Source organism: Argiope bruennichi, chromosome 4, assembly GCF_947563725.1.
Source record: "Argiope bruennichi chromosome 4, qqArgBrue1.1, whole genome shotgun sequence".
NCBI lineage: Eukaryota > Metazoa > Arthropoda > Arachnida > Araneae > Araneidae > Argiope > Argiope bruennichi.
This window is the reverse complement of record NC_079154.1, coordinates 98871094-98897635: the sequence shown is the minus strand read 5'-3', so window position 1 is coordinate 98897635 and position 26542 is coordinate 98871094. Positions and strand designations below refer to the sequence as shown.

Genomic DNA, 26542 nt, shown 5'->3' with positions numbered 1-26542 from the left:
TGTGTTATTCTCTTTTAGCTTTGAAGTATTAAATTGATAGAATCTTATTATATTTGCCTTATTTTACTATCTGTCTCAAAAATTCAATAATAGTATATTTTGATGATTTTCCTTCGTTACTTATTTTATTAGTAATTAGAAATTAGATGCAAATTAATGCATTGCTTTGTGACTGTTTGTTAATTTTGTGAAAAGGAATATACAATTTCATATTAGTTATTAATTTTTTATTATTTGCTTACCATCCAGTAAGATTTAGTTGAAATTTATATTTTGTGAAATTAGCAAATTATGCAAATAATGTTTTCTTGCTTTTGGTATGTAATAATTATTTGTTCTGCATGTTATTAAAGAATTAAAAGTAATTTTTTTGTTAGAAATAGATAGAATTGTTATAGTATGTTTCATTTTTTAAAATCAATTTATCTTTCTTGAGATAAATTAATTTTCTTTTTATGTGAAAATTTCACAGTGTTTTTTAATACCGCAAACACTTTTTGTGTATCTTAATTTTATTGTTCAATTAATCATAATTATTTCACTTCTCATTGTCGAGCTATCTAATATTTGTGTATGAGTAAAAATGTTAACCTTTCTTAAATTTATATATTAAATTTTTTATATTAGTAATATTATATTTATATATAATAAAATTATTATATATATAAATATTATATATTAGTTTTTACTTACAGAAGTTTGATTTTCTAGGAATAAAGTCAGCTATAAGTTGTGCATTCTGCTGCATATAATTTGCTATTACATATATTAGAAAAATTATTTTTTCAATTAGATGAAATTTTGTTTATTTTTCTACCATAAAAATAGAGAAATGTTTTTTTTTAATTAAAAATATATCTTGGAGTATATTGATTGTTTTTTTTTCTTTCAATATAAAAAATTTAATATATAATATTTTACATTTAAGTTCTGGGAATTTAATTTTATTTTTGTAACTATTATAATAAACATATATATATATATTTCTTTTCTGTTAACATTTCTAAAATTAGAATATATTTTCTAGGAATCAAATTTATGTGGGAGTGTACTATTGAGTCATTAAAGCAATTGGAAACAGAAAAAGGGTCTGGATGTATTTTAGCTCATTGTATGGGTTTAGGGAAAACTCTACAAGTTATTGCATTTTTGCATACCTGTCTCACTAACAAACATGTGAATAAATACATCAAAACAGCTTTGGTGATCTGCCCATATAATACTGTATTGAACTGGTCTAAAGAATTAGATTATTGGTTGCAAGAAGTTGAAGGAAATATCTTGGTAAGTAATTTTTTTTTCGTAGCTTCCTACATATTTTAAAAATAAAACTTTAACATTACATTTTTAGTATGTGGTGATTTTTCATCTGATTGTCTTCATTGTTTCAATAATGTAAAATAGAGAAATCGATTTCACTGTTTTTTTAAATCCTTTATTTTACTGCATTATTTTGCCATCAGTTTTTTGATTTTTTTAAATTTTAGTTTTGCATCTTTTATTGCAAGTTTTATTGCAGAATAACCCTAGGAAAGAGGAACATGTATCTTTAATGAAATTTAGTTATGCATTATATAAAGATTTTTAATTTTCCCCTTTAACTGATATCTACTTCTTACTTTTGTAGCTAAATATCTTAATCTACTTCTGAGTACTGTTAGAAAAATGTGTCATATTGCAAAGATATCAACATGATTAAAACTTTACTTTTAATTACTGTCAGGATATAAAGAGTAAAGTCTGTGTTTTAATTTGATATTCATTAAACAATTTGACTTTTGAGTACTTTTGAGTGTAAATGCATATCTTTGTCCCATTTTTATTTAAGCAGTCACACATCAGTCTGCAGATTTTTTATGAATCACTAAATTTTGTCCTGGTTTGCTCCAAAAATGTATTTGATTTTTTTTTTTGAAATATAAAGCTGAATATCATTTTATTTACTGAAATTACTTATAATGAATTTAATTTATTCTATTCTATTCCACTGTTTTTATCTGCTACCAGATCTTGAAGCTCGTAGATTTCTGAATAATTGATTAAGTGATTTTTCAATCTTTCAAGAATTTAAAATATAAATTGTTTTGAAATGATCTAAATAAATAATAGTTGAAAGGTACAATCTAGTGGAGTTTTTTGGATGAAGGAACAAAACATCCCAATAATATTGTAATTATTATTGTTATTATTTTTGGATAGCTAAGAATATGTAGTTTACCTTTCTTTTACTAGCATGCTATTTTCTTTGTTTAATTCAGATTGTTTCTAATTATTTGCTCTCTTTAATTTACTTAAATGTGAGCAGTATTTTAATGAGTTAATAAGCCAATTTTTGGGTAATAATTCATGATGAATGAAATGATTCCACTCTCACCAGTATTTTAATGAGTTAATAAGCCAATTTTTGGGTAATAATTCATGATGAATGAAATGATTCCACTCTCACCAAATGCTTATTTTCTCCATGTGTAAATGCCTTTTACAGTTGTTGAAAGAGCATCTTTAAAAAAAATTATTTTTTAATATTTGATCTATGAATATTATTATATATAATTAATATTATATATGATTTAATTATTTTTCATCACCTGTAAACATCTGTTTAAAAAAATAAATTTATTTCATTGTTCTTTAATAAGGATATATCCTTAGAAATTTAGATTATCATGCACATAAATACAGTTACCTTATTGATTGCTTCAAATTGACATAATTGCTCGATATTGCAGATTTCTTTAGTCCAAGAATTTCTCAAATTCATGGAATTTTCAGTTGTTAACACTATCATATAGTACAAGTATGTTATGTTTTGAAACTTATTCTGTCATCCAGATTTGATATTTTGATAAGACTGAAATTGTATTTAAGAAAATTTCTAAATTTCTTTATTGCCTTTGAACCTCTAAACCACAAACACCCGGCCATATATCATAACATTGTTTGTTTTTTTGCATTACTTTTTACTATATATATAAGATGTACTGTAATTTTTTGTTAGTTTAGTAAAATTCTGAGAAATTCTTTTGAAATTATTGCTTTTGATATATAAATTTTATCATTAGGATTTTTGTATGCTGCAAGTTTTGTTTCAAGAAAGATCAAGAAAATTCAGTAGTTATTATAGACAGTTATTTCAGATACTTCTTGATATCTGATATCTATAAATCTTCAGAAATAAAAAAAAGAGAACAGATTAATGACAAAATTGCTGTTTCCATTTGATCTTATTTCATAGAAGCTATACTGCATTTTGTATAAGACTTTTTACAATTTTTTCATTCCTATTTTCTTCATGTATATAAATTTAAACATGTATTTTTGTAGATTATCTACTGGATGATTATCAGCTCAGAAATTGTTCTCATTTTAGGTGTAATTTACTATATGTTGGCTGGGTACAGTTTTGGAAATTTTTAGTAATCAGTTCCAGCATGTTCATTGGAGATGGAATTGAGAAATCTTTAATTTCCTCAAGAACGAATCTTGCATATTAACGATTTGCCGCATTGACAAGGGTATTAGAACAAAATTAGGCAACCAAGTTAACTTTGGACACTTAAATCCCTTTTTCTGCATTTCTTAAATATGTTGGCACTGTTTGATAAGGTCTTAATTTCTTTTGTTAATATCATCTGGTACTCGTCCTCTGCAATTAATTTCATTAGATGCAACACTGAATCATTTTTTGACATGCTCTAGTCTATATGGTGGCTAAATTTAAAATGTTTTGGTTATAAGATTAGATTGATTCATTTGATTTTGAGGTACAGCTCTTAAAATTTTTTTTTTTTTTTTTTTTTTTTTTTCTTGCCCTACCTACAATTAAGTATCATCAAAAGCATTTTTCGACTCCATTTTGGAAATGTCCCATGATGTGAGCATGTCATCAGTGTTGCCATACCATTTTTTGCATTTCCATCTAAAGAGAACTACATGTTTGTAAAGGAAAGAGAAGCATACCATTGATTAAATTTTGATTGAAGCACCTCTTGATTCTTATAGCCACTTCATTGGACTTTGTTGGGGTTCGCCTTTAAGGCTGGTTTACTTTTTGGCTCCCAAAATAGTGCTGAAATGAATAGGACTCATTGGGGTTTTACTTTTGGTTTGTGTGATAATTACTTTATTCCCTTTAGCACCTTCTGTTTAAAGTTTTTATTCCAGAAGGAGATGCTTCTATATTGAGATATCACTTCAAATTTCTTCTACTTCCAGAATAAACGGAATATTTGGTGCCTCCACCAAATATGTCTTTTAGAATTATACACAATGTTTTAGTTTGGAAAAGTTAGAAACCTTTATTTGCTAAATGCAAACAGGAAGCATTGGGATGATTAAACTGCCATCAGCTTGATAGCAGTTCTTTATATTCAACCTAAGAATGAAATATTTATCTAACAATTATTTGCATAATTTACAATGAATTACATAAATTTATATATTGGAAATCAAGCAAAAACTAAGCAAACAGCCAAAACTCTTCTCTAGCTCGAACCCTCAATGTGTTCATTAGACCAAGGCAGCCCGCTCAAATTTCCTAAAAAGTGACAATAATACTATTTCACTTATATATTTTGTTTCCAGAATGCCTTAGATGTAGAATTGGAATGTTTTTGAAGTGTGGAGAAATTTACTATTCATATAGCTCTTGCAAGGTTGCATTTGTATTTGGCATTATTTCATATATCCATGGTGTTCTGTTTAGGCATTTACTGATCTTAATGTGCATAGTCTAATGTATGGTGAATATTCAATTAATCCTTGAAACAAAGTAGGTAAATTTACTTTCATTTTTTAGATTTAAAAAAAAAAAAACACACACACAGGCAATAGGGAAGTTGAAGTTAAATATGTGACACCATTTTTAATCTTTTATCCCACAGCTGAAGATATTTTATGAGATACATAATTCTATGGAAAAATTGAATTTGAGAAAATTTTTATCTATCTTCGTAGTTAATCCAACAGTAAGTTGGAATTTTTTGACATATTGAATGATGAAATCTTACAAAAAAAGGTCTTGATAAATGTGAGTAGTAGCATAGGATTCCGAACCGCTTTTTATCTAATGTGTATTATTTATTTGAAGGTTTGTCAGCAAGAAGTGAGGATTGTATTTCAGATTTTCAGAGGGTGAGAAACTTCCAAAGAATTTTTTTATAAACTTAAATATCTATAGATTGCAGCTGCTGCTGAAGGAATAATCAAAATTAGGGAAACTTGGCATTATATGTTGAAAATTGCATATTTTTAATATCAGAATCTAATTTATATACATGACTTGCATCTCTATAGAATTTATGAAGTTTGAAATAACCAAAAATCAAACTGATAAATTTTCATAAAAATATTTAAAGGATCAAAACTCTTTTGAGAAATAGGAATTAATTAAAATTCTGATCCTACTGTCCATCACCAGATCACAATTGAAATGGAATTTTTACTTAAGAAGAAAAGCACGTTGTAAGAGCATGGTTTCAGCAGTATTGAAAAATAAATTTTTTTAAAAAGTGGTACGAAGTAAAGAATTTTCAAATCACAAAAGAATGTATATGCAGAAAAATGCCCTCTCTAAATATTTAAAAAAAATGGACAAGCAGAGATAACAATGTCAAAATGGTGAAAAGCATAATATATATATATATATGTAAATTGAAGAGAACATTTTTAAACTGTAGAAATTTCGAAACAAAGTAATTGAAAAGATAATTGAGATTTTAGTGCATGCAGAATCAGTTTTTGGAATTGAATATTTAACGACAGAATTGATAATGGAAATTGGATATATGCTAATGTTACACTGTTTCTTTTGCATTTGTGTAAATATAAATAAAGATTTCTTGATTTGTATCTGTCCCTTGAGTTTCCCACCTTATTCCGCTAAACACTTGTCAAATCAAAGGTAGATATTCCTATGGAATTAACATTTTTTAAATATATTCTGTTTCAACAGTGTGAATGTATTTGTGACATCAACTCTTTTTAATAGTTTGTGTGAAAGTAGCATCATATAGTTTCTGTATGGTGGATAATGGTTAAGACGTTTGCATTATGATTTTAAGATCCTCTTCGAGCTGCAAGTTTTTAGCTTTTTAATTGAATATGAACATGATAACTACTCTTAGTGCTGTTCTTCCTTAAAGCATTTAGAAGAACAAAAAAGCACGTAAACATGCATTGAAAAATTAATGTTGAAAATATTTTATTTGCATTTATTATTATCACTTCTATATTGAAAGTATGCTATTTTATTATTAAGAAGTTCTTGGAAGATAATTGTTTATCTCTAATAAGAGCGGCAGCCGTGCTTTGAAATGGTAAAACTTTATTTATTTATTTATTTTGTTATTAATATAGGTTCATGAATTAACCTTGGCTAAGGACAATTTAACCAGAGTTGATGTTCTTGAATATTGGCAGCGTGATGGAGGAATTTTGATTATCAGCTATGATTTATTTCGTCGTTTGGCTGTTGCTAAAATAAAGGGATTGAAAAGCAAGAGCAGAACTGCAATTTTTCGTAGTTTAATTGATCCAGGTATTTAAGCATGCATTTTTCTTTTTTTTATGCATTTTAAAAATTTGCATTATTTAATTATAGACAACCATATTTATTACATTTTTCTATTCTTCCTGAAATAGAATTATGTTAATCCTGTTATTCTGTTTACTTTTATTATATGAATGTAATATCAAACCAGTATGACTATAGCATTCAATACTAATTTCAGTAACCTATATTCTTCTTGTATTTAGAATATTTTTAAAATTTTGTAATAAATGTAACATGTAAATGTTTTGTAATATGTTTATATGTTAATAACTTACAGTTTGCATGGCTTGATTTTTTATTCCAGCTTCTTTTCATGTGGAAATATTTGCTGTCAAAATTAATAAAGTTCTATTATTTTATACATACCATATTTTAATTCCATGTTCAACGGGTTATTTGATACATTCTTTGCTAGCTCCCCCTTTTTGGAAAAAATCTAATTACTCATCTGTTGTGACTTTTTCAAAAATGATAAATTTTTTGTTGAATTTCTAGTTATTTTTTTTTTCAAATTTCTCAAAATAAATTTTTGTCAAATTTATTTATTGTCAAAGCGAATACTTTGCAGGAATTTATTTTTAGTTAGTTGAATGTGTAATATACAGAACAAGATTTTTAAGTACTGTTAAGAGAAATCAATATGATTGTTATATTGAAAATAACTGTGCATTTGTGTAATTTGAACAAAAATGTGTAGAAAATCTACAAATAAAGAAATCTTTTAAATATAAACATACTATAAGAAAATAACAACATTTTTGTGGATAAAACTGCAAAATATGTATGAAATATCTTTATATTGTCATTTTTCACAGATAGTTCAAAAATGTTTTGGGTCAAATAGACCCAACCAGAACAGCGAAGTTAATATTTAAAGTGTAGCTGCTAATTTTTTGTTTTTGTTTTTAGTCAAATTTTAGTTAATGAAATTTTAAAATTAATAAATATACATCTATTAAACATTCATTTTGCAAAGTAAAAGCTTAATCACTAATATTATTTCTGAGTTAGTATCAGTATTATATAAATGTGAAAGTGTACAATAATGAGACATTTTTTTCCCATATATTTTTGTGTTTATATTAATCCTATACATCAATATTGCAATTTATTTCAAGATTTAAATTACCGTATAAATTTATCTCTAAATATGAAGAATAATTGCTGGCATTATAAATTTGCATATAGATTTAAAATTAATTTCATAACTGCCTATAAAATCTTGCATTTCAATCCCCACTATCATATGATTTAACTTGATCCATTTTTATGCTCTTCCTTATGATAACAACCCCTCGGCTATTCTAAAAAGGGCATTTCTCTTGTGGACCTCTACTCAAAATCAATTTTGTATTTCTAAGTAGTGAAAATAGTTATATGACTAGCAACAAATAACAGAAAGGGTTGCAAATGCATATATATATATATATATATATATATATTTGTAATGATGTTCTTAAATGATATTTCAGCTTTACATTCATACTGGTATACCCATTGCCATGTCAGCCAACTGTAAAATGGCAAGAAATGGAAGAAACATTTTTTTCAGTTATGCAGTTGAAATGAAAATATATCAAAGCTAAGCACTTTTTTTTTTAAAGGATTACCTGTTAGTCAACACTAAACGCTTTGAAAGCGTGATAGCAGCCATGAGGCTGAAAATATGATTTATGGCCATATGTTAATGCAAAAAATTCCTACATGTAACAAATAATTTTTTATTACCTTTTAGATAAGACCTCATGTCCATTTCAGTCAATATTCTTTTCTCTCTGAAAATTGCTGTTTGCATTTTGTGCTCTTCTCCAGAAAAAGAATTTTTTTTTTTTTTTCCCTTTGTTGATTGACTGGGTTTTTTTCTTCTTCTGAGAAGTGATATTTGTATTATCTAGATTTGTTAATGTGCCTTAAATAATTTTTAAGAATAAAATCTTCACTATGCAAATTGCTGAATTGTTAACGAAGTTGATGGATTTTGGAAACTTTATTTATTTGTTTTCTGCTAAATGCTGTTTATATAATGCTGTTTTTCTTTTTTTTTTTAGGTCCTGACATTGTTATTTGTGATGAGGGACATGTTTTAAAAAATGTGAATTCTGCTATATCAAAAGCTTGTTCTACAATTAGAAGTCAAAGACGAATTGTTTTAACTGGAACACCTTTGCAAAATAATTTACTTGAATGTAAGTTTTATATCCACTCTCTTCTAAATTTATTATTTTGTAGAATTTTCATCATTAATTAGAAATAATTAAGATAATGTTTGTGTTGGTGTATGTAAATAAGTACATTTGCCTTTTTTTTTATTTTTGAATAATTTCCTCCTTCTGTTTACTAATCGGCTATCCTTATCATTAGAGCTTATTTTACATCTTCACAACTCAGATTTGAGGATGAGAAGTTTATGGTATGGTGGTTGCTTCTTGCCATCTGGGTGGGCACTAAATTGATGTGGGGTAGGCAACACCTATTTTCCGTAGAAGGGCTGGTGACGATCTTTAGGACTCGTCCTCAGGTCACGGTGTTCCGGTCATTCAGATTTTTCCATGTGCATCAGGGTGTGTTAGAGTAGTTAATGTGTGGTTATTAGTAGAGCCTTTTTATGAAACTGAATAATTTATCTCTATTTTGCATCAATAAAATGCTTAGTTATGTTCGTTCCATTTTTTATGCTTGTGGAATGCACATAAAATATTGTCATGGAAAAATTTGACCTTTATGAGTATAGCAAATCATTTGACAGGTCCAGTAATAGAAAATGATGTTTTGTTCTACAGCAAAACATGAGAAACAGGTAAAAAAACATATAAATATGCAAACACATATGTAGCAGATCATTATTTCATAATTGCATTAAGTAGTTGGAGAGAAAACATTTAGATCAACATTTCCAAAGAGAAATCACTCTATTACAGACTCATTTTCATCTGTTTACCTTCAAATTTTACTGTCACTAGGACAAGGCATTGAATATTTTAAAATAAATGGTGGAATTTGAGTCCCAAAGGAGATATTGCTGAGTTTCTTGAATATTGCAAAGATTCTCGGAAAATGGAGGCTTCTATTTTCCTGTTTATCACCAGGGCTGGGATTCATTGATTTGCCATTCATTAGAGCTATCTGTAAAACTTTCTTCCTTAGCTTAAAATTAAATGAACAAGGAAATAATGCTAAAATTCAAAACAGTATTTTTTAAAACCTAACAGCATTGAAATATAATGATTACAATTATAAATTAATTATTTATAAACTTTCTTAAAAATTAACTAATCTTAATAAAATTACTGTGTATCTTTTCTGGAAATTTTGAATAATTATTCTGTAATTAGCAAATTAAAGACATAATTTTGTTTTATAATGTTTCAGCATGCATGAAAGTAATCAGATAATTTTATAGGAATATTAGATGTCTAAATATGACTGCACATTTTTAACAGGTGGAGGTAAAAGCATTGCTTGCTTGCAAATAAATCAAGAAAGTTATATTTGAAAGGATTGATTGCGACTTTAAAAAATTAGTAACCTCTGGTTAATTTTTAAAATCTATATTATTCAGGTTTAGAAAATCTGTTGAGTTTTGAGTCAAACAAGCTGATATGTTGCATTATTTCATTGCAAAAAAAACTGCAGCAGAAGTACATCAGTTATTGTAGAAAATTTATGGTAATAGGACCCATCGAATACAACTTATAACAAGTGATTTCAGCAATTGAAAAATGATGTTTTCAATACACCTGACAAGAGCATGATAAATAATCTAGGAAATCCAAGGTGCAGATTTCGAAGCATTATTTGATAAAACCAGCAATGATGAATGACATAAACAACAATTGATCAATTTCAAAGAAACATAAAAGGAAAAATGTGCAGAATATGGACATCCCCCCCCCCCAATGCAAAAATTTTAATGCACATGTTGTCATGATCAATGAAAGAAACTTTAGAATAATTTTGCTCTGTAGTAGCCACGAGTTGTTCCTTTGGACTACTATTTGTTTTGCTGCATGTTATGTGCCTTTTCTAAAGAGAGTTTGACTTATATCAAAAATTAACTCGATGACTGGATTGCATTGAAACAACCAACACTTTTACTTCACTGAATAAGTTTATTGCTTGAATGACAGACAACTGTTGTAGTTTGTGATGACAGATATTTTGAATCGGCCAGTCTTTGTTTTTTAATAGTAAATTACCGTCTTCTTTTAACTTGAAAAAAGATAAAGTCATATTATACACCAAATATTTTTAGTTTCATTCAGATTTCACAATCCATATTCAACTATATTGTCATTGAGCTTATTATGTTCAAGGTTTCTGTATTGCTGAATCAAATATTAAAAAAAAATCTAGTGTTTGAGGTTTAAAAAAAAAAAAAAATGCCAATTAGTTCGTCAAGTGAAATAAAATCATATTCAATAAGTCCAAGTAAAAATACAATAATTAAAAAGGCACATTATATGGCAAAGAAACACATTAAAAATTTGAAAATTTTATAATATGATACAAAATTAAACTAAACAATAAAAGAAAGAGTAATAAAATTTATTATTATTTAGCATTAAAAATGAAAATGTGCAGTCAAAAATTCTCTTAATATTAATGAAAGAGTGCAAGTAGTAGCAGCAGTAAAATAGACTTGAATTAAAATAAACATGAAATTAAATTTTAGAATTAAGCAGTAAAATAGGTTTAGAATTAAAACAAACAATAAATGAATTTTTTGTTCAGTTTGAAAAATTAATTGAAATGTGAGAAATTTTTTTTCATAGATTGAATTGGTATTATTGAAAATCTTTTTAAAGTGCAAAAATATATTTTGTGTAAAAACTTTTTTTTTAAAATTATGGTGGAAAAACAACAATTTTTTTTTCTCATTCACTGCTTTTGGAGAGGCATAGAAATTGTGTAATATCATATTTATCCTTTTGGATGCTATGTAGCATATTCCCACTTTAGTTCAAATAATCAAGAAAAGTGGAATCACATTCAGTTCAAACCAACAAATATATGTTCAATTTTATATGTAGAGATTGTATGTGTGTAAGATTTCAAAGCTAAATCATTATACAGAGATAGGATTATAGTGTTCTAAAAATATTTAGTATTGTGATATGTTCAAATCTTTATCAGCAGAATCTGATTTTAATAAGCACTATACATTTTTGGTAAACTAAAATTCTATTAATTTAAGACCTTCTTTTCCATCAGAAAATTAGTAAGCCTATAAATAATAATTAAAAAAAATCATGTGTGCATTATTTAATTCAGATTTGAAATGCATGGCATTTATGTTTCTTTCTGTGCAAATTAATAGAATCAATATTTTGCAATATCGATTAATATTGATTTCTTTTTTATTTTGACGGTAAACAAAAAAAGGAATGTCTATTGATTATGTGCATTACGTCTTTCATCTTCTTTAGATCATTGTATGTTATCATTTGTGAAACCTCATCTTCTGGGTACTCCTAAAGAATTTCGCAATAGATTTATCAATCCTATAATGAATGGACAGTATGATGATTCTACTGAATATGATGTCAAACGCATGAAGAAAAGGATACACATTCTTCACAAGCTTTTAGAAGGCTGTGTTCAGGCAAGTAGTAAAGTTCATATTTAACTAACTAATTATGACATTCTTATGTTTAAAAAGTTGTTGGCTCTTGCATTAAGGGAAAATTATTCTTTGCCCTCCATATTTAAATTTTATTTATGTATCAGTCAGAGTGTAAAAATTCAAAAATATTACAAGAATTTAACAAAAACTTTGGGAAATAGAATTTTTATCAGTTTTAAAATCTATAATTGTTAAAATAAGATAAATGGCTTCATTGCTTATTTTTTGGTTTTGAACTCAAAACATTTTAAATACCATATTTTTATAAATAATTTTATAAATTAAACTTTAGTCAGTTTAGTCTTTATGCTCTAAATTTAGAGGTTGGCCTAGAAAGTTTAAAAATTGTGTGAGATATTTTATTGTACAAATTTCATATGTTCTTCACCTGAGGTTCACAGTGATTATGTCTTGAAATTTAAGTAATATAAGGACATAAAATGTCAGTAATTAAATAATTGCTCCATACAAATATTTAAATGTTTTGAATTGTCAATGTTGTTTTCTTTATCACATAAACAACATCCAGCGATTTTGTAATCTGTGAATTGATATTCTGCTAAGCTTAGAATATCAGCTTCATTTATTTGGACATTTTGACAAAAGGTGGATGCTAGGCAAAAAATTTCATTTCTGAATTTTCATAATAATTTTCAAATGAATTATTGGCACAATATTTTAAAACAAATGGCATATCTATGATGAAATACCAACAAAACTATATTGCAATAAGCAATTTAATAGTTGTTGAAAGTTAATTTTTTAATTACTAATTTAAATTGAAACTTTGACAATTATAAAACAATAAATTCAATCATTCTTGGTTGTATTTTAATTCTCGAGCACACACACACACATTCTCTTTCTTTCCTCATTTTGCCATCTTTATGTTAAAAAAATTTATATTAATGTCTTCTTTGAGTTTGTATTTATTGTTTATTTTTCTTTTCAGCGATGTGATTATGGTGCTCTTACAAAATTTCTACCTCCTAAACATGAATTTGTTATAAGTGTAAAGCTGTCTGAAATTCAAATTAAAATGTATCGATGGTATCTTGATAACATGTCACGTGCCAGAACACAAGAGAAAATACAAGGAGGAACATTATTTTCTGATTATAATATTCTTAGAAATTTGTGTACTCATCCGTATATCATTCAGACAAGTTATGAACGTGCAGAAAGAAGAAAAGTAAGCCCATTATAATAAAATTTTGAATGTAGTTTTTGTATTTTTGAGTACTTTATAAAGAACAAATTCTTCATGCAATTTCTAGAAAATCTCTAATGTAATGTAAAACCTGATTAATTAATTATAAATATTTTGATCATTATTTTGTAACACTTTTTTTCTGTCTATTAACGAATAAAATATTCTCTGGAAGAATAATGAAGCAATTTCACATTTGGAAAGAAATAAACTGGGTTATTAAGTAGTTTGTATTTCTGTTTGAAATGGAAGAATATCATGTTGAATAGACTTTAAATCTTAATCCTTCATTGCTGTTAAAATATAAAGTAAAAAAAGGAATATAGTAATTTTTATTTAATGGAACTAGTATTTTTTTTAAAGATAACTTTTGTAGTTCATTTCATTTCTGAGTTGAACTGCAATTCATCTTAACATCAGTTGTGTGTAAATTATACAACAATCAAAGCAAGTTTGTCAGCAATTAATTCTTAGCATTATTATTAAAAGAAAAGTTAATGTAAAAATCGACTTTAATAAGCGAGAAAACATAGAGAAATTTTAAAATTTTCATAAAAATTGATAAAATACATTTATTTTTATGTTGCTTATTATCCCCCCCCCCCCATCTAAAAAATGCTGTCGGAATAAAAGAGCATGTTCATTGCTTCCAAAAACGAAATAATTCCATTTGCAATTGTGTAATGCAGAAATTCAACTTTTCCTACTTTATCCCTCTTTTTTCTGTATAGATCAGTCCAGTTTCGATTTGTGAGACAGTTGTTCTTTTTGCATAAGATTCCTGAATTGCAGTTAATGAGCATGCATGACACTTCTGTAACTGCATAAAGTATACATTTCTGTGATGGGAACATTTAATCTGCATGGAAAGCAATGTGGTGTTATTTAGTCTACCATACTTGAGTTTATTAAATGGTTTATTTATTATTTAGGAAACTGTGAGCTTTTTCAAAGTAGATTAGAGAATTTTTTCTATAATAATTTAAATGATTTGTATCATGATAACAAAAATGTTTTACGTTCCTTAATTCCTTAATATAAATCCTTAATTTTTTCTGACTTACAATTAAAGAGCATGAGAGGTAGCAAATTCCTCCATCCCCTTATTATATAAATTTGCTAAATTCTACATAATAAATAAAGAGAAATTGTTTTTTTAATGTAAATATCAAAATTCTCTTAATATGCTATTATTTCAAATAATGTAAAATTATTGTTCCCTTTTCTTTCTTTTTCTATTCCTTAAAATCATACTGCATTATAACTAGCACATGAGTGCTATTTTTGTTTTTCCCTGTATCTTGAATATATGTACAGGGATTATTTTTTTCTTTCCAGATTCGCCTGTTCATGCTTTTTGTGAATAAACTATTTTCCTCGCATTTTTAAGTAAATATGTTACATAACATAATATGCTAATTGTTAGCTACCTTTAGCTAACTTGGATGGAATATTGGTTATGCTAAATTTAATTAAATCTTTTAAGCATAGCTAATGCTCATGATTCCTTTAATGGGTTATTTATTTATTTATTTTTTTTTTTTGTTAAATTGTAACAAATATTGATATTCTATTATTTTGATAGCTTTATAATGATCTGGTTATTGTGTAACCTGCAATCCTTTAGGAACTTGAGTCTCATGTCCTCATAGTGCCATTAGAAATTGAAATGTCTGGCATATCTACTTCAAATTTGTGTTAATGTATTTTATTTTCGGATATGAACAGTGCAAATAATTTAAAATGATCTTTGTCTTTATCTTTCAATAATGAAAGAAAATCAAACAATTGAATGTTTGATTAAACAACGAAAATGGTTAGAATTCATTCAAGAATGAAACTCTTGTTAATAATACTGCAAAATTTTTTAAAGAATTTTTTTTTTTGAAATTTTTTTACAATAATATTTTTATTTGTTATATTGAAAAATGTTAACATTCTGCTGAATTTTTAATTAAAATTTCTGAAAATCACATTCTTTTATAATTCTGCTTTTCTTCAAAGTATAGTGTCTTCTCTCAAATTTAAATAGTTTGTCCTGTAAAACACTAAAATGCACTGTTCTGTAAACATGTATGCACATATTCTCTTTTATTATTGATTGTAATGTTGCTTTGCATAGAAGAAATTTACATATTTTATTAGAAAAAAACATCCAATTTGGGATATGATAATATTTTCAACTTTTTTATTTTTAAAAGTAGAGTGTGTAATTTTATTGTAATTACTGTAAAAGAAGAGTGTATTAATTTATTAAATTAATACACTCTGCTTCATATTATTATTTTTTTACTAACTATTTTTATTCCAATTTTTAATTTTTTTTCTTAACATTTCCACTTAAGCTTCTGAAAGACGACGACGAAGATATTGCAGATTTTATAAATGATAATAGTGAAGAAACAGCTGAAAGTTCTTCAAGCTCAGAGTAAGAAATAATGCATTTATCATTATTTTGCTCTTCTTTTAATAATATTGTAAGAATATAATTGTTGCATTTAATGATATTATAATATTTCTTTGTAATACTATAATAGTTCAACTTTTAAATTGCAGTGCAGATGAAGTTGTAAGAAAATACAAAACAAGATCCAGGAATAATGACCCAGGTAATTTTGCTTTGTGTACTTAAATCAGTTCATCAATTAAATATTTTGCATTATTAAATATTTTATCATTTTAGTTGTCTATATATCCAGATGTGTTTATTACTTTACATTAATAAAACTTTAAGGTTTAATAACATTTTTAATTAATTTGGCTTTTATATTATTACATTTCTAGTTCTATGCACACTGAATCCAATTTCTATTCACTTGTCTTAATAAATAATAATAAATAAATAAAGAGATTTTTATGACATTGTTAATTTTAGAACTAAATATTGGAATATATATCCTTACACTAGTTTTTCATTTTAATGAGTCCTACAAAAGACCTATTGGTAGGTATTTCTCTGAAGAATATCATGTCTTGAATTTGAAACTCCATTTCACCAGATATGCACCATGGTTGCTGGCCTGACACATATTTAGTCTGTTGGATTTTAATACTGGTATATGTAAAAGTTTGAAAGGGCATGCTAACTGAGATGTTGCCATCATCCACTCATATTTGTTCAAAATTACGAGATCAATGCTGAAACTGTTCTTGTATATCTTCAGAATTGAATAATAGTATAACAACCAAATTAAATACAGTGAATTGGGGTAATACCCGATACTAAAATACTTAAACTTTTTATTTTCTTATGTATGATGTAAAGAGAAAGTATTGTAATCGTCAAAACATTCAAATTTAAGTTTTTGCAAAAAAAAAAAAAAAAAAAAAAAAAAAAAAGAGTTTAAAAAACACATTTTCAAACTCGTAACATTTTTGATATTATATCTGTCTTTCTATCTCTCTGTCTGTGACAAAGATTACTTAAAAACACATTGAGAGAGAGTGATGTTATTTGATATATATGGTCTTTACACTTAATTTGTTGATTTCTGTCAAATTTTGATTGAAATCTGTGAAAAGAATCTGTTCTGTTTATTGTCCAGATACAAGTTAAAGTCAAATATAAGTTAGGTGAAAAGAAACAGATGCATGAAATTTAAATAGAGATTTAACATTTAAAGTGTAGGTACCTATCAGATTTGGAACCAAATCCATCAATTTGTGGACTTTCTGCTGGTCTGTAATTTTAGAAGCATATAAATGGCATAAAAACACAATGATTTAAATATATGACATTTGATATGTGATTTTATGATTATGATTGTAATTCTTTATTAAATTTTGGTTACATCAATTAAAAAAATGTGTCTAAATTACAAATTCGATTTTGAGGTACCTATTTTTAAATGCTAGAGATTAACTATCAAGTATATATAGATATTCTCATGTGATAGATTAGTAAAAACACTAAATTCATGCTAAAGATTAAAAATATTCTCATGTGATAGATTTAGTAAAAGTGCTAAATTTATACTAAAGATTAATATTTCATAATCATTGTTCACCAGTGCCATACAGTACTAAGGTTCTCAATTTTATGCAGGTTAAGGGGATACTCTTTTTTCGTATGTACGAAAATTTTAAGGAGAGCATTCCAGTTTATATGAATTTAAAATATACTTCTGGATATTACATAACACAAAAGATTGTCCATTTTTTTCAAATGTCATTTCTTATCTTTAATTAACATATCAAATAAAAGAAAAAGAAATATGATATTTTGTAAACTAATCCTTTTCATTTAAGACCTACTTTTTTATATTTTTTTCTTCATTTTGTTACATATAGATTTGTCTCTTATCATTAACTTACTTCCCCATATGAGAAACATTTAATTAAATTCAATCACTTAATAAATATTTATTACTTGTTTTTAATTCGTTTGTCTTACCATGTTTAATTCTATATTATACTTCATTATTAAGAAAATTGTACTTCTTCAAAACATGTTTTACAATTAGTGCATATGTAGTTTTGAACATTCTCTATTGGTTTTATTAGATGATGAAATTGAAGAAGAACCAGTGGCTGAAGCAATAAAAGAAAAAACCTGGTTTGATGATTTCATTTCTGAGGAAGATAAATATAAAATTGAACTGAGTGGAAAAATGGTTCTTCTAGTGGATATTCTTAAAGAATGTGAGGCTATTGGAGATAAAGTGTGAGTTGGACAATTTTAAAATGAATTCTTCATTTTAAGAAATGCATATTCATTTTTATTTTAATTCTTTGATATCATAGCATATGTAACTTTTTAAAAATTATTGTTATATAATGCATTTTTATTATATTTTCTGATGTCTTTGTTGATGATCTTTTCATAGATTATGTATTTTTTCCCCTGAATCTCAAAGTGTATTTCTGTATTTTATATATATCTCTAAAAATATTGTGTCGATAAAGCAGTTAAATTACTTACTGGAATTGGTATTGCCCCCCCCCCCCAATTTTAATAAATAGAATTTCCCAACAATCATGAATTGTCTTGCAGAAATTTTGCTTCATGGAATCAATAGATTAGATGTTATGAATTTTAAATATGTTCTTTTCTAATCTTAACAAATGTGTGTACATCAAATAATAATATTAGGAGAAGAATTTAATTCAAGTAGTGAATTAGTAATCCTTCTCTTGCACTTGGATTTTTCAGACTTTATATCTGCTGGATTATTTGATTTAATTTAAGAATGTGTTGATCATTATGCACCCTTTAATATCTGTTTACTGGATTGGAGTCAATATGGATACTGTTTCTGTGGATACCTTCCAACTTTTTCAGTTCATTCCATATTATGTCCAACATTTACTTCTGGATATGACATTTAATAACCATACCATTTAAAAAAATTATCTTAAATTTGTACTACAATTTTGTATATTATGATTTCATTTCACCAATGTCAGTATGAATTCTGATGTTCATAACTATAAAAGAAAGTGACTAGTAATCTTATAAGCATCTGAATATGAAATTGATTAGACATGAAGTTTTAAAAAATTCTCCGAAATTTTTATTACAGCTTTGTGTGTTATAATTTCATTTCACCAATGTCAATATGAATTCCTATGCTAATAACTGTATAAGGAAGTGATCAGTACTCTTATAGATCTATGGTGCTTAGGGCAACATGCAGGTGAAAAACTGATATGCATGACATATTGCTTTCTTGGGGATTTTTCAAAGTAACTAACCAGTATTTTTATTATAAGAGTAGAAACCATGACAGACCTGGGACATCAAGGAAAAATCATTGAATTTCATCAAATTAGAAAAATCAGGAAAAAGTCAAGAAAATTCATTAAAATATCTAAAAATCAGGGGAAAATGGTGGTCAGCATTTTCACTAACCAGACACAATCAACAAATTTGTACATCCAAAGCCTAATGTCACTAATTTCATGGAATTTCATTAAGATTAGAATAGCAATAAGTTGATGAATGTGGTTAACAACATTAGTGAAAGTTTCTGAAAGATAGGTTTTCATTTTTTAAAGAATGGGATTTATAATTTTAGTTCAGTCTGCTAAATTGTTCGAAATGATAATACTTTTCCATGTAAACAATAATATATAGAGAGAATGTTTAATTAAAGAGTGCCTATGGAAGAATATGAAAGAGCAAACACTTATTGCAAGACAAATGTTTAATGACACCATTCAAACAAATGGTGGAATGAATAATTTTGAAGTGTGAAAACAATTGATTTTGTGAAGCATTCACAAACTAAATATAAAAGTATAATGAGAAGAAATAAAAGGAAGAGAAAAAATTAAGTGAAAATTTGGAAAGGGGAAAAGAAGCAGCTTATCAATTTAAATAATTAAAAGAAAAATAATCTTGAGGCAACTTATAAAGAGTGAGAAAGAAATTGCTGGCCTCAAAATTTTACAAAAGAAGTTTTTGAAACTTTTTAATTTTCTTTTTTTAATAAAATCAAATGTTTTAATGGTATTTTAATAACTGATGTTTCAATTTTGAATTTAATAATTCATATTGGTAACATTTTGAATTATTAAGTGTAAGAGGCTAGGAATTGTTATTTCTTTATTTGTAATGATAAATAAATATAAATACCTTTTTATAAAATCGCCAGTTTTTGATTAGAGCAATTAATTTGCAATTTGTTAAAGAAAGAATTTGAAGTAATATTATGATAGTTTCCCTTGTTTGCCAAAATATATTATTAGGTACATATAATTATACTATCTTTATGTTTATGCTGCAACATGTTTTCTGGCACTTAAAAGAAAAAAAGAAAAAATCAAATAACTTTTACTGTTAATATAACTTATATTGCAAAAGGTAGCTTTAATGCATCTTCCATTTTTTAAAATTTAAATTTCACAACTGATATATTTTTACTATGAAATAACTCATAAAAGTGTTTTAAGTCATATGTCAGGGAAATTTTATATGTTTATTAATCAGAGAAAAATCAGGATTCTTTTTTTCATAGTTTCTGTAGCCACCTTGTAGAAAACTTCCAAGTTGCTTTATTTAATCATCCGATTTTATAAAGCATATCTTTCGCTGATTAATCTTTTTCATGTTCCATTTTTAAAGGATGCAACTATATTTAAATTTAAGATTTTCTTATCAGTTGAAGATTGTATTGTCCGCTTTTAATTCATAGCTATACTAGCTAGATTTAAATTCTGTTGGTACAGACAAACAATAAATGAATGTTATGTATTTTAAATTATAGTGCTACACATTTTTTTAACATTAATAATTACTGTTCAAATAATTTGATTTCATATAATTAGTAATAATAGTGTTCATCAAATAATTTGAGTGTTTTTAATGTTTTCTAGAATTTTTATGCCATTTTAGAAACAATATATTTTATTAGAGTTTCCAGTATTTATTTTTTTTTTCTATATAAGAAACATAATATGCTATTTTAATGTTCTTTTGGATGTTCATTTCATTTTTAAAAAATGATGTTTCATGGAAATTTATTTTTTTCTTGTTAAATACCTCATAGAATTACTTTTAATAATGTGTATTGTACATGTGCCATAAGATAATTAACAGCTATAATTCAGGGAAATGTTACAAATTTGATCAGGAAATTTTTTTCACAGTGCCTGTAGCCACCTTGTATATTCATGTATTTTGATTTTCATGTGCTTAAGGTTTTTTCCCCTTGTTTTTCTTTTTTCAAGTTCTATGAATATGTGATAATGCTATGAGGTTGTATTTATTTAATACTTGGCAATAAAAACATCTATAATATGTTTGATAAATTATAGCTTTTTTCCAGAAATGAATAATGTTTTAAAAGTTGTGTATTTGGTGTAGTGTGGTCAGAAGTAAACTTTTGAACCATAAATCCGAAGTAAATAAATATTAGTGTGCAAATTATATTTAAAATTTTAAAGCATAATTATTTAAAAAACAGTTACTCTGTATTAAGAGTTGTGCTTTTAATATTGATTAAGACTTTATTTAGTAAAAATATTGGAAATTAAAAGTTGATATTGAGTTTATTGGTATTGATATTTGGGTTAAATGCTTATTAAAACTAATTTTATATTATTTTACAGAATTGTGTTTTCTCAGTCTCTTTTGACCTTTGATTTAATAGAAGATTTGTTAAGCTACTTAGATGAGCATCCAGTGACCGAAGAGGAAGAAGCTCGTGATATTAGATTTACTTGGAAAAAGAATGTTGATTATTTTCGTATGGATGGGTCAACTTCTGCTGAGTTTCGAAAGCAATATATAGATCATTTCAATGATCCAAATAATGACAGGTAAATGTAGTATTTTGTTTGGTCTTTTTTTTTTTTTTTTTTAGATATATACCTACATACTACATGTTATCCCATGTATATTAACTTATATATTACATATTAACCAGTTATAAAATTTTCCTAATAATTAGGCTTATTCTTAATGAAAGAAATTCTTATCAATGTTTAATCCTTTGATTATTTGTAAACATTTTTGTTGCTTCAGACGAAGTAATTATAGATAGAAGTTTTATGTGAATGAAGTATTTTTATTTTGGCAGATTCCTTAAAATACTAAGTTTGGCACAATAACTCATAATGAACTTGAATGCTTCAAAATCATAGAGAAAAAGAAATATATTAGAATCAGAGAAATGCCATTCAATCAGTTAACAAAGATTACATGCACATAGTGTACAAATTGTTTCTCTCAAAAAGCATTTACTGGTCATTAGTGCTTAGTTCTTAACACAGATTTACTTAAGTGATCATTTGATTGCATATTGATTAACATAACCATAGTAGTTTGTGATCACTTAGAAATAATAATTTTTGAGCTTAAATAAAAAAATAATTATATTTCCATTAATTAAGTGCACTGCATTTGAACATTCTAATAGTACTATGGAATACTTGAAATCTATTTGTAACTTTAGCTGCATTAAAGTTAGCATTAAAATTTGTTCAAATTACAATAATTCTGTTAATTAGTTTTTTTTAAAAAATCACTGGCTTAAGTAAAATAACCAGACCCAATTACTTTAGTTATTTGTTTTAAATTGTTTTTGAGAAGGCTATTTTTTATTTGTTTAATTGTTAAAAGTCATTTTGTTTTAATTTTTACATGTAAATTAAAATTAAAATGATTTTTAAGCAATGCAGTGCTGAAATATACAGAATAATTTAAAAATATAACATGGTATGATGTAATGTAAAAATTTTGATACATTTTCTCAGCTACTTCACGTTGTTTTTCACTTTGCATCAGAGTTCTTTTATTATTTATTATGTAAAACATTAATTATGGATTTTTTGATAACTTTGTTGAAAAAATAGGAATGAGTAGAAAATAACATTTATGGAAATTTATTCATAAAATTTATCAAATGTTGTTGATAGTAACTTATTTATTTCTTACATTTTAGAGCACGTCTTTTCCTTGTTTCTACAAAAGCAGGAGGTTTAGGAACAAATTTAATTGGAGCCAACAGAGTTGTAATGTTAGATGCATCATGGAATCCATCTCATGATGTTCAAGCAATTTTCAGAGTCTATAGATTTGGTCAAAAGAAACCTGTGTATATATACAGATTTCTTGCTCAAGTATGCTTTTTGTTGTTATATTTTTAGTAAAAGCTAAACCAACTAGTATTCCATCTAGTTAAAACAATTTGCTTTCTTAAAACTATACAAGATTTTTTTTAAATTCAGTTTAAATTTGTTTCTAAAAAGTTAATGATCTAAATGAATTTTGATGAAGAACATTTAGATGCAATATATATACATGTCTGTATGAAATTATTTTAATGTTATATTTGTGAATTAATCATGAATTGTGATAAAAAGGTACAGATTTCAAAATTCAGTATGTAGAATAAAACTTCAATTATTTTGATTGCTTAAAGACCAGATCTTTTGTATTAAGATAGTTGAATTAAGAGAAAATAAATAGGTTTTTTTCTGATGGAGGGTATTTAAAATTCTTATATTATATGTTTATATTATGACTACATTTGTATTCATACATACTTTATTGAAGAATAATTTTTTTGATAATATCATTCAAGGATAGTTTCATTGCTTTCATTTGTTTTTAATCAAATTTCTTCTCAAAACAGTCTTTTTTTTTTTTTTTTTTAATTAACAAAACAAATTTGAATCAAATTGCAGTCTTTTGTATTAAACAGACTTGAAAATACTAGTGATGACTACAAAATAGTAATGATGAAGATTAAGTATACTTAATTTTGATATGTTTTCTACGTCCAATTTGATGTTCATTTTTTTTACTGTTGCAATAAATGATAAATATGAAATATGTTTATGAATACATTCTATTGATTTTTGCTTATCAGCGATTTTTTTTAATCAACGTTTTTAAGGTAGATTTTTGTATAATATTCTTAAATTATTGATTTAAGTAAATGTTTCTAATTGAAAGTTTCTTTAAAGCAAATTGTTTTTGTAATAAAATTTTTCCTGCAAAGCATGGTTTTCAAATGCAGTAACTTTAATTGTATTGACATTCATAATTTTATGTAGTTATTTATTTTTGAAAACTTTTTCTTGCTTGATTTTAAGACATATTTTTTCAAAACTATGTAGAGTGTGTGTGTGGAGTGATTTTTTTGTTCTATAGAGAACTAGATGTGGAAGTCTTTAACAAAAGGAGTTTAATTTTTATCCATTACTAAGAGATTTCTTTCTAAAATCCATAATTCAGCATGCCTCACTGTGAATAAATAAAAACTGGTGCTAATCAGAAATTAAAACATTGTTTTTGAATGCAGATCAATTGAAATTTTTATGCACATTGAATACTTTTTATGTTATAAATTGAAATACTTGTAATGATTATTTTTTCTTCATTTTATGTTTATCTGAAAGTCATATTACTATCTATTCGTCATGAGAACTCTGATCATCAAGTGTCTAGATTTATTACGATCACTATAGGAATAAGTTTTAATAAAGAATATCTATTTCAAAAAGATGGAATCCATTGGAGGTCTGATATTTATTTTAGTATGGGCATGAATTTGAGGCTATGCAAGATCTGTCGATCATTTATATGCACTTTTGCCACAATTGCAGGCATCTCTGTATTTTCTTAGCTTGTTTCAACTAATTAATGAATAATGAAAATCAATTAACATTAATTATATTTTGTTATTTATTAATTTTTTTTTTAATTTTGAAAAAAAAATGTTTTTATTGCATTTTAATTTTTTGAAAGGAAAGACTTCAAAATTGCAAATATGTAAAATTTTAGCTAATGTTACAGGGTTTTCTCTGAGAATTACTAATAACTGTTTATATTCATTGAAAAGAAATGCTGACTTTTCACTCAACTATTTGAAATGATAATTCTTAAGAGAAAGCTTCCTTTGTAATCTTTGCTATTGGATTTCTTTTTCATGTTTGTGAAAATGAGTATTCTGATCATCTGGAATACCATCTGAAGTAAACTTTTTCATCATCTTTTGGTAGAAAATAATTTAAAGCAATATTTAAAGTGAGATCTTCATAAAAAAAGTCTTTTTTTGGTCATTTTATAGTTTTTGAGAAAATTATGTTTTAAAAAATGTGTGCATGTATTAAGTTAAAAATCAAATATAGGTAAACACATTTTTTTGGATATTTTAGTGTGGTAGTTACTAATTTTCTATTTTGGAAAATATATACTTCTAACAAAGTAAATAAATATGAATTTCAAAAAAGTTTTGTACATATTTAATTTTGGGCACATTTAATTGTGGGACCATCATTTCATAGCATGATATTTGGATATAAACAAGTTTTTATGATATATTATTTATTATATTTATTTGAATTATTATTTATTATCATTTGTACTGTCATTTTTATGTTCATCTAGATGAATTACTCCAATTTGATCTGGAGAATTTGTTGTGAATTACTTTTTTGGGCATGAATTGATCCTAATATTACTTTATTAATGAGGTTTTCAAAATTCTGAGAATAATTTGTTTTTTTTTTTTTTTTGTAATAATTTGCTTTTAAAAATAAAATCTAATGATACTTTGTGTAACCTGTTTGTCACCAAGCATGCAGTGTAAGAAACTTGAATGAACTTTTACATATCCAAAATACCTCGTCTTACAGTAACCTGTTTCTATAGCAGCCACCATAAATGAAAACATTTGGTGGCAAGAGCACTTTTGGTGGGCAGATGGTAGTCTTGTTTGTTTGTATGATTTTTTTTAAAAATCCCAAAGTAAAATATTTTTGAGATTTTGAAATATTTATTATTAAATTATTTTTTTCTATGTTAAAAATTCAACTCTAATGGCTTATTAAAATTAACTGTTGTATTTCAAATATACTTTTACAGATTTGATATGTTCACATTGAAGTTGTTTATTGTTGTATATTTAGTATGTGAACATTCGTTAAGTTGAAGATTCTTAACAATCATGACATGTTTACATTTTAGGGTACAATGGAAGAAAAAATATATGATCGTCAAGTGACTAAGCTGTCTCTATCAATACGTGTAGTTGATGAGCAGCAAATTGACCGTCATTTTAATGCTTCAGAACTTGCAGAATTGTATAATTTTGATCCAGAATCTTTACCTAATCGTCCAACTCCTATGGTTCCCAAAGTGAGTGTAATATTAGTGCTATACAAATTGAATTTTACTTTTTGAAATTAATTAATATTTTAACAGTATGAAAACATTGACTTATACTAATGTATTTTATACTATTTTTTATTACCTAATCAATTTTAAAATCAATAATTGTTAATTTATTTATTTTTGAAAAAAAACAAACACAATTTGCTTTGTGATCTTCACAGAAATAAAATGTTTTTATAGGATACTCTTTTGGCTGAAATGCTTATCAAATATAAAGATTGGATTGTCACTTACCACGAGCATGATTCTCTTTTACAAAATGAAACCGAAGAGGATTTAACTGAAGAAGAACGTAAAGCTGCTTGGGCTGAATATGAAAATGAAAAAGAAGGCAGATATGCTATAGAAGATCTGCCTTTAGAAGAAAGTAAGAAATTTTTTTAATGTCACTGCTTTAATTTCAGATTTAGTAAATGTATGTAACTCTTGATTACTGTCTTTTGAAATTGTTCTTGATTTTTATTTTTTTAATTTTTTTTTTTTAATGTGTGTGTGTGAAAGGGAGATAATTTTGAGTGTGTGTGTATGAAA

At 25.9% G+C, this 26542-nt stretch overlaps 1 protein-coding gene across 1 annotated transcript in view; it reads left to right on the top strand.

The window, feature by feature from the left end:
* The window catches only part of LOC129966029 (transcriptional regulator ATRX-like), a 69036-nt gene that overhangs the window by 31284 nt on the left and 11210 nt on the right, over nt 1-26542 (top strand). The window contains exons 11-22 of the mRNA XM_056080376.1: nt 1028-1284; nt 6358-6538; nt 8602-8739; nt 11980-12155; nt 13129-13368; nt 15732-15814; nt 15943-15995; nt 17890-18049; nt 21439-21648; nt 22773-22950; nt 25805-25975; nt 26192-26378. Coding sequence (XP_055936351.1) covers nt 1028-1284; nt 6358-6538; nt 8602-8739; nt 11980-12155; nt 13129-13368; nt 15732-15814; nt 15943-15995; nt 17890-18049; nt 21439-21648; nt 22773-22950; nt 25805-25975; nt 26192-26378 — 2034 coding nt within the window. The remainder of the gene's footprint in view (nt 1-1027; nt 1285-6357; nt 6539-8601; nt 8740-11979; nt 12156-13128; nt 13369-15731; nt 15815-15942; nt 15996-17889; nt 18050-21438; nt 21649-22772; nt 22951-25804; nt 25976-26191; nt 26379-26542) is intronic.